Source organism: Gymnodraco acuticeps, unplaced genomic scaffold, assembly GCF_902827175.1.
Source record: "Gymnodraco acuticeps unplaced genomic scaffold, fGymAcu1.1, whole genome shotgun sequence".
Lineage (NCBI taxonomy): Eukaryota > Metazoa > Chordata > Actinopteri > Perciformes > Bathydraconidae > Gymnodraco > Gymnodraco acuticeps.
Window position 1 is genome coordinate 269,207 of NW_022989759.1, and position 10,303 is coordinate 279,509.

Genomic DNA, 10,303 nt, shown 5'->3' on the forward strand with positions numbered 1-10,303 from the left:
TAAGTAATAAAAGTGCAAGTACCGATTGGAATGTTAATGCACAGTGTAGCAAATTCAAAGTACTTAAGGTAGCGGGAGCTGATCCACAACTGTGACACATATCTCATCAATATAAACTACAGTCCATCACTGCGCTACTAGTATTAGCAAAAATACATGCTGAGGGACCTGCTTTCATTATGACTAACTATTCGTTTGGTAGCAGTTACCTCTCCTCCCATGAAGTTGTAAAGAGTACACATTTAAATCTGTGGTTAGGTATGTATAGTCGTAGTGAAAAAGGTTTCCTGCCACTTAAGAAAATGTCACGAGTCAAATGTTATACACAAGAAGGAACCCAACAAGTATCTTAGCTATATAACTTGACCGAGTTTTGAATGCAGCGAGGGGCTCGTCCCGGCCAATGAGAGCTGGGATTCAGTTGGATGGTGCAGGGGTGTGTTGTGGTCTGCTTCGTGGAACTGGCTTTGGGGAAGAGGGTTATCTGCTGCTGATAAGGGTCACGTTTAAAAAGCTGTGTGAGGATGAACTCACTTCACACTGACGGATTTGTCAAACCATGCTGCTGCTCGTGGTCTCCGTGTCTCTCACCAATATGTTCTTTGCTGTTGGAGTGGTTTGCGTGCCCCTGCCTGAACAGGGGCCCCCCACCTCGCACCACTGGGGCCCGGTGGTGCGGCTGCGGCACCTGTACGCCGCCCGGCCCGGGCTCCACCTGCTGATCAGCGGGGACGGACAGGTCCACGGCTCGGAGCAGCAGACCCCACACAGTAAGTCCAGCACTTCAGAACACCTGCTGCTGAATCACTGGTGACTGCAGGGGCTTGTGGGAGTTCTCACTGTGATCCACATGTGCCTGCAGGCCTGCTGGAGATCAGTCCGGTGGAACCAGGCTGTGTGGTGATCCGAGGAGTCGCAGCCTCAAAGTATCTCTGCATAGAGCCTGACGGAAGGCTGTACTCAACGGTAAGATTCCCCATGACAGACTGTGTTTATTCATAATGTTAAATATATATATTTGCACAAGTTCATTATTTGGGATCAAATAATTCATTAATTTGTTTATTCATAAAAAGATACTAATGTAAATGAAATGATAAGTGAGGTCAAATATAAATGTGTCTAATTACCACAACAGAGGGAAAATAATAATAAGGCTAAGTATGAACCAATCAGTAATTTAATATGTATCTAACTAGTGTACAATCCTAATGGAAACTGTATTCTATAGTCCCATTTGAAATGTATTATTGTGAAATCTTTGCTTTACTGTAACATGTTACAACTGCAAAACAATGAGCCCAAACTGATGTTTTCTAATTAGAATAACTTTAGAAAGAGCATCATTTAACAGATCTCCACACATTTAACAGAAATGAAATGTGACTTTCAAAAAGAACACACCTTTCACCTCCTGCCAGCCGATATCACATACTGTGATCTATATATTTTCACTGTAAAAGCCACTTCAGCACTTTATAATTTCACTTAAATTGATATTCTACCTTTATGCTCAGGGAAAGCTATACTTTATGTACTTCCAGTTTAAATGCCAACTCTTCCTATTTGAGCTTCTTCACGTGTTCACTGGGTGTTTCAGCAGCATCATGTGTTATCCTCTGTTAGGCTGCTCTACTTCATTCCATGAATGTTGGCTATTTTGACTCAAATAAGATCTAAGATTAGATAGATAGTATTATTGTTCACTATTTACTATTGTTACAAAAGAGTAAACCAACGGTTATCTTTTATTTATTTTTATTCTAAATCCACCGTGTACAGTCTAAAACAGAATTGTCACCATTTGACACGCTGTACCATATTAGATCTTCAGATCATTCTCATCTTTAGTTCTTTGGCAGGTTAAAATAAGACAAACGGTACACAATAAACACATGATGCAGAGTTATACAAAAACAAACACAATGATACATGGTGTCGGGTAAAGTCATGCAGACAATGAGATCAAATCCAAGGTCAGTGATAGAGCAGCTTTTTGAAAAAATGTATCTAAAAAAAATGTGCTTCACCGACTTATTCAAACATTACTGAGGAAATATTACCTGCGACCTGAAGTTTGCTCTTCATGTTGTTAATCTGCTCCGTGTTGAGAAAACACTGCAGGCCAGTCAGTCATTCATTAAAACGGCTGGTTCGTGAACCTTTGTCCGTGTGGTGCAGGGCAGGATGTGTTTGCAAAGTGAAAAGCTGAATGAAAGTCAGCCTTGGCCTCTGACTGGCGCTCTGATGCCAAAGCAAACAGCCGTCGAAGAACTCGCAGCCTGATTCACATCTGTTTTGGGCTTTTTACTCTAACTGCAGCCCCCTCAGCATCCCCCCCTTCCCGCGTCCATTCGCGATGTCTCGCTGTCTCGCAGACCGCACGCAGCAAGCAGGAAATGAACCCAGCTCACACTGTCCGCTCCTCGCAGCAGCGAGCCGCGCAACGTCCCGCCAACACGGCACCCAGACCCCACGCAGCATTCTCATCTGTTTGTCATTACTGGTGTCATTTCCTGGTTGATAACGCCATTGTAACACATAATCACTGATTCACAGAGAGTGAATACACAGACTATACAGAGATGCTGTATGAGAAACCAATGTGAGTTTGGAACATTGAACAATATAAATCTATTCTAGTAGACCTCAACAATGGAATTATGATCAGTGGAAATGGCCATGACATGGGACCTTTAATATAATAAAATATACATGGGTACAAATGTCTAGAAACATTTTAGGGAAATGGTGAATGTTTTATTAATTAACAGTTTAAAAAAATACAAATAAAAGTCCCTTACATTACATATCTTTTGGGGATTTTCACTCTGATGCACAGTTTAAAAAAAATCTTATCTCAGTTGTAGGGGCTGTACAAATATAACTGACTTGTTTTGAGAATATTTATCACATATATTCCTCGAGAGGAAAAGACTCAAGGATTTAAAACCTTAACACCGCTACAGTTTGATTGGAAATGCTAAAACATTTAGCACAAGAAGTGAAGAGTCATAAGAGTCAAGAGTCACCTACAGAGTTACCTGAAATATGTCAATGAGGAGTATCCATCCAAAGATTGCTCACTTAAGCCAATTGAACAATGTATATTAATAGTATAGTAAATAGGTATAAACATTGGGATAACACTAGTGAAATATGTTGAAATGCAAACAAAAGGAAAATTGGATGAAAGTGTGCTTCTAGTATGAGTAAAACAAAGAAATCTATTTTTATTAAAAAAAGCGAGTTTTATATAAAATTGTGATTTCTAACATTATTTATCAGATAAAAAAAAGTGATTTCAATTTACAAGTAACATTCCTAATACATGTAATATTAGTGTTATTGCACGACAGTGGTGTCGTAGTCTGTGTTTTTGTGTTTTTATATCCTTGCACATTGGTGTAATTTCCCAGCTGGGGTGTCATTTATTTCGAGGCTCTAAAAAGCCCAATGGGTTTTCTGCATCTCTGTTTGTCATTTGTTATCTGTTATGTTTGTGTATTATTACATTGTCAAAAAGCATTAAAACCATGCATAGAGAGTCATAGAACACTCTGTAGTATAATTTCAGAACCTTGTGATTAACGTGTGACCGTATGTTCCTCAGCCCACCTACAGCAGGGACTCCTGCACCTTCAGAGAGCAGATCCTGCCTGACGGCTACAGCGTCTACACCTCGGTCACACACGGGGCCCTGCTCAGTCTGGGAACCCCACGACAGAGGAAGCAGGGCCGGGACCGAGGCATGCCGGCTCTGGCTCAGTTCCTCCCCAGGATCAGCAGCCTGGATCAGGTCCCGGACCCTGGACCGGATGTCCCTGAGCAGCTGGAACAGAGGAGGCCGACAGAAGACCCTGTGGATGCCATGGACTTGTTTGGGCAGCTCTCTCAGATCATGCACAGCCCCAGCTTCCACAAGAGATGAGACAGAGTGAAGGGACAGCAGTGAAGGGATTTGTCCTGAGGGATCTTTGTCTGAGAGCATGCACCCCTCCCTGCATGTTGAGGTAGCAGGAAGTGAGGTTCAGCCGGCCTGCACCCAGAGAGGCTGCTGGGACATCCTGCCAGCACCGTCCCGTCAGACCTGCATGAACTGAGCACAGTGTGCTACGTACTAAGTGTCAGGGTCCATTCTGTCACTTTCAGTACACTTCACATAGAGATGTGTTTGAAAAAAGACAAGGTAACATTATCAGAAGAAGGAAGAGTTGCACCTACAGAACGTTGAAAAAGGAAAAGAAGGGCACAGTATTAGAAACACTGTATCATTGTGTAGAGTCACATGAAAAAGCACCATGTGCTCAGACATTTTGCCTATTCTGAATGTTGTACAAAGTGTGTTTTAAGGTGTTCCAACAGGAAGCAGAGATCCTGAGGACCAGGATGTTGGTCAAATTAACTGCAGCTGGTTAGTGAGTTAAAAAGACGAGTACTTTTCCACACCTGACAAAAAGGAATTACGTTCCTGCAGTAATATGTATTTATTTTCAATATTTCAACGTTTGCTTTGAATGTGAATATCTGTGTAGCTTTATTAAAAGAACCATTACATTTTCTGTGGTTGGAATTTTTAATTAGAATGATTTGGAAACAAGTCTTAATATCAATAAAGCACTTGAAGCAGACACCGTGTTGTCAATGATTGTCAAACAATGAAAGCAGAATTTCATAGCCCAGGAGGCTGGGTGGTGTCAGGCCACGCTCAGCAGGCAGTCTCCATCTCCTTGTCCATGCGAACTGCCTGGACGTTGGACTGAGGGTGGGGCCAGAGGAAGTTTACCTTGGCTCCCAGGAGGCTACAACTGTCTACAACGTTACACACAGGGACAGGAGGTAAACTGGGCCCCGCTATTGAACATTTTGGGGGGAGCAGTGAGCTGGGTTGATGCAGAGTAAAGTGAGCTGGGATGTGTGGTTTAACCATGTCTTCGATGTAGGAAGGACCGGATCCATTCACAGCACGGCAAGCAGTGGTGGGAATTAACTAAGTACATTTACTCAGGTAATGTACCTAAGTACAATGTTGGTGTACTTTTACTTTACTTGCGTAATTCCATTTTCTGCTACTTTGTACTTCTACTCCACTACATCTCAGAAGGAAATGTTGTACTTGTAGTTACATTGAACTTGAATACATTTGTAGTATTCAAGTGATGATACTTCTCTATCCTCTTTTCCGTTCCTGTCCTCCTGCCCATGCAGCGTGAAAAACGCACCATCACATTCAGGATCACCTGAACACCAAAACACTGAGTGCACCAGCCCTGAACAGCATGATAGCGTTCCACTTAGCCTCCATTCCCCTTCCCACCACAGTGGATGGCCTGGTTGCTCGCTACAACACAGCTCTATCCCTCAGCCTTGACTCTAGCCCCCCTCAAAACCCGGACTGTCTCCTTTACCCGGTCTGCCCCTTGGTTCACCACTGAACTCCGCACCCTGAAGGCTTCTGGTCATCGGCTGGAGAGACTCCAATAAGAACTGGCCTCACCGTCCACCGTCAAGCCTATCAAGACCATGTGAAGTCCTACAAAGAAGCACTCTCCCGGACTAGGTCTTCATACTGCACCACCCTCATTGGCAACCAACATAACCAACCAAGAATGCTGTTCTCCACCATAAACTGGCTTCTCTGACTCCTCGACCCCCCATCCTCCAGGTGCTCTCGACCTCTGCTCGAAGTTCCTGGACTTCTTCCAGGCCAAAGTGGATTCCATCCACCAGCAGCTTCTGGTGCCTGCCCCCCCAATTCCAACATTAATTGGTTTAAATTGTGTACAATGCTTTCGTGTTTTTCCCCTTCGATTCGGAGAAACAAATAGGTTTATCGGAGTTTAGGATGGCCGAAGACACTACACTACCCATAATCCTCAGCTATCGTTTGGGACGACGCCAGTCCACTTTGCTCGACAAACCCTGTAGTTATCCACAAGCTCTGTGATTGGTTGACCTCCGACTTTATTCCATATGAAAAAAACGTTTCGTAAAAGATAAAATCATACTTTATTCAGCTAGTGCTTGTGCTAGTGCTTTGATTGTCATCACATGAGCATTGTAATAAATGGTTCGGCTGCATTCAATATTAAACATCTGCCCTAGTTCTTTATTGTTGTGCGTAGACGGCTCTGCTAAAGATTCTTCCCTAGTTTAGGTTTCATGTTCTGTGTTTAGATAGGTTCCTGTTTTATTTTGATAGTCTTGTCTACCCTCATGTGTCTAAAGTACGTTTCCTGCCTTGTCTGTTTTCCCACTGTTGTGATTGTCTAAATTGTCTTCACCTGGTGTTGTCTGTCTAGTATAGTTCTCGTTGCCAGATTGTCTTGTGTGTTCCAAGCATTCCAGCGTTAAGATCTTTTGTCATTGTCCTTAGAGTTATCGTCCATAGAGAGTTAGGTTAAGTAAGTAGTTTTTTGATAGTATAGGTTAGACAGTTTATTGAGTGTTTGTTTTGTTACTTTATGTATTCAGTGTGTTGTTACCTGATTACATTAAAACACTTTATTTTGATACTTTCTTTGTCTCTGCATCGTGCATTTGATTCCACGCCTTTGTACAGCCTTAACATGTATCTATCTACAGAGATTGGGCCTCAGAATAGACCGGAAACTGTATATTCTTTTACCTTTCTGTTTTAATTTTACAATAAAGTTAATAGTAATATTTTGCTTTATTTTTTTATTAACTAGACCGCTAGGTCATGTTAAGACCATCTTTTCTGTGTTGCTGTGGGTTTTTTCCATCGCTTTTGTGTTACAAATATTAAAACAATATATGTGTGGATAACAAAATACATCCGTCATAAACTAAACCGGAAACAGCAGCGTTCTCAGTATGTCAGAGTACAAAATTATCAATCATCTAACCTCTAGCTGTCCACAGGTGTCCCACAAGGGTCAATTCTGGGTCCATTGTTATTTTCATTGTATATAAACGACTTACCATCGATATGTCCTGACACAAACATCCAAATGTATGCTGATGATACTGTAATTTATGTTCACGGAGGCAGTCTGACACAAGTGGCTAATGAACTGACGAACAAGATGGTTCATGTAACAGCTTGGTTGGAGCAATGCTGTCTGCAACTAACTGTCAGTAAAACTGTATGTATGTTCTTCACCAAAACCAAGTCCTCCTGCGTTGAGCCAGATGTGGTTGTGTCCGGGGAGAGGCTGCAGGTGGTCTCACAGTACAAATACCTGGGGGTCTTAATTGTGTCAAGACTCAATTTTAAGGCTCAGGTGAAAAAGGTCTGCAACAGGGTCAAATTCAGGCATTTGAGGTTTACCAGAGACTGCATGTCAACAGAGGCGGCTCTGATGTACATGCACTCTATGGTTCTATCTCACATCACATACTGCTTAACAACCTGCTCACATGCCGTACAACCACTTTTAAACCCCTGGAATCATTATACAAACAAACACTTCAAATAGTAGATAAGAAATCAGTTTATTCTCATCATTGCCCAATAATCACAAAATATAACTTGTTGAGCTGGGAAAATGTAATGTTACGCCCAGGCCTAGGGAAACCTAGGCGCAACACAAAGTGTGCACTCTCCTCTTTTCCCACTCCCAAGAACATAGACAATGAGACAGTGAATGCCGTTTGGTAAATTTAATTACCAAAGTTTTCTTTTTAACAAATAAGTGCAACAACCCACAAAACAAACAAATCTCTGAACACAAAAATCTTGCCTAACAAATAAGAAAATAAACATACAGGACTCTTACCTACACTGACGTAAAAACAGGAGAAAACGAGAATCAACCAAAAGGAAAAGGGTTTCACACTTTCACGTAGACTTACGGCATGTCCAACAAGGACAGGTTAAAGTTATGTGTATCCTTTCAAGGTTTACAGAATATTCAAGGACAGATACAAATATGCAACGGTTGGGAGCAGGAGAAGCTGAGTCAGAGAGAGGGCAGAGTGACGGCATGGCTGCAGCTTAAATGCTCCCCTCTTCTTCAGGTGGACCAATCAGCCTGTTGAAGGTAGCTAATCAGCTAACGGGCACCACCTGCTTGCACACACACACACACACACACACACACACACACACACACACACACACACACACACACACAGACACAGGAGGAGGGAAAAATCTCTACACACAATACACATAACTGAGGTTACCTACTGTAACCCAGCTTCTATGAGTAAATGGCGCAGCCCTCTAAGGCTATCGCTATTGGGTTATCCCTCTGCGCCCCCGTGCAGCACTGAAACACTTGTAGTCCACGCCCACCCGCTAGGTGGGCCCCACCCTCGGCCTTCCTTCCGGTATAAATAGGAAGGAGGCCCGGCAATCTGCTCCCATACAAAATAACTTTTCTTCAGCTATTCGTAGAGCCAGTGGGGCCCAGCGCTTAGAGGGCTGCGCCATTTACTCATAGAAGCTGGGTTACAGTAGGTAACCTCAGTTCTATTTCGTATATGGCTTCGCCCTCTAAGGCTATCGCTATTGGGTTAAGGGCGAAGCATGATGTAGTCTGCGCCCCACTGGGTCCGCCCGGCACTAGAAGCACAGACACACCTGCTCAATCACACCCCCCTGCCTGTTGTGCCATGCGTAATGGCGCATCACCGTCCCTGGAACATAGCAAAACATGCCTATCTTCCCGACGGGGTGAAGGCTGGGAACAATACATACCGGCCGCTGTGAGAAAGTAGAGACGAAGGTCCCACCTTGTCCTGCGATCATAGAGGGGGAACAGCCGCTCTCTCCGTGTCAGACAGGTAGGAGATCGCACAGCTGGATCCCTGACGTCACTCACTCTGACCAGGCACTCCGTACGAAGTGTGTCAGAGGAAGGGGAATATCCCTCTCATACGAGGGAAAAAGGGCCGCTCTCCGCGTGCCGGGAGGCAGGAGAGAGGCGCACCGCTGGATACCTGACGTCACTCACTCCGACAGGACACCCAGTACAGGGTGCGTCAGAGAGGAATGGGAGACCTCCCTCAAATAAAATTGAATAAATGAACAGGGGGAAGACCAAGATGCAGCAGTGCAAATATCTTCCACTGACATTCCTCCGTGCAACGCCGTGGAGGAGGAAAGTCCTCTGGTGGAGTGCGCCTTGATACTCTCCGGGGGCTCCACCCCAGAGGAGACATATGCCTGTGACACAGCCTCACACAGCCAGTGTGACAGCCGTTGTGCAGACAGAGGTTGCCCGATCGAGCGCTCTCTATAGTGCACAAACAGGCGCTGAAAACGGCGCCAGGCCGCCGTGCGCGCCACATAGCAGGACAACGCGCGCACAGGACAGAGGAGATAAGACGTGGCTTCTTCCTCCGACCTGTAAGGAGGGGGGAATAAGCCAGCCAGGGTGATCACTCTTGACCTAAAAGAGTTGTGATGACCTTAGGCAAGAAGACGGTGTTTCTTGTATACCATGGAACTGCTGGGGGGAGAGGCTTCTCTGTGATGTGCCGTAATGGTCGTCATGGTGACGTGCCACGCCATCGCCGCCGCTGCCTGTGAGGCAAAAGGGCTGTGAGGGAGTTTCCACACGCTGCAATTCACTCCGTCTCTCATCATGAGGCGCGTACACGCCCAGAGGATGAGAGGTGTGTGTATGCTGTCCACACGAGGCGTTATAACGGTGCTCGTGGATTTATTATGACCGTGTGTAGGAGGCATATCTGGGACAGAGGAATGCCGCCAGCTCTGCAGTTTATAAACCAATAGGTTTAAAGCAGCAGGCTTCTGCAGCAAATGAATCACCTCTGGAGTGTCCCCCTTTTGGAAGAGACCCAAGGGGATCACCAGGTGACTAGCTGACGCCAACGCTGAGCAGCTGCGTCACGGAGAGGGCTGTGTGGGTTGTGACATGCCGGAGGAGAGCTGTCAGTTTCTCCACTCGCTGCCGCGAGAGCCGCGCTCTGCTGGCTGAGTTTAATTCCACTCCAGATAAACGTTTGTCTGAGAGGGAAGAGGACAGCTCTTCTTCCAATTTATTATGAAACCCAGGCTTTGACAGATGCGATACGAGATGTACCGTCTGTAAAGCGACTTCCTCCCTGGAGCGAGCCAGCAACTAGCAGGTCGTCCAGAGGAAACCACACTCTCATCCCTCCTCTGTGTAGTGGCTCCAGCCTTCTCTACACAAAAATGGGAGGAGCCAGGAAATATCCGAACGGCAGACGATTGTCTGGTCTGATATTCCCTGAAATGAGAAACCGCAGGAATTTTCTGTGTTTCGGGATGAGGGATATACGTGGAAGTATGCATCCTTCAGGTGGAAGTGAACCAGTCGTCCTGGTGAACACATTCCAGCACCTG

General features: G+C 44.9%; 1 protein-coding gene across 1 annotated transcript; it reads left to right on the forward strand.

Moving 5' to 3' along the window:
• Positions 1–550: 550 nt before the first annotated feature.
• fgf19 (fibroblast growth factor 19) lies at positions 551–4,631 on the forward strand. The gene is made up of 3 exons (XM_034215202.1): positions 551–770; positions 863–966; positions 3,614–4,631. The coding sequence occupies exons 1-3, from the start codon at positions 560–562 to the stop codon at positions 3,929–3,931; spliced, it is 633 nt and encodes a 210-aa protein (XP_034071093.1). The 5' UTR covers positions 551–559; the 3' UTR covers positions 3,932–4,631.
• Positions 4,632–10,303: the final 5,672 nt, after the last annotated feature.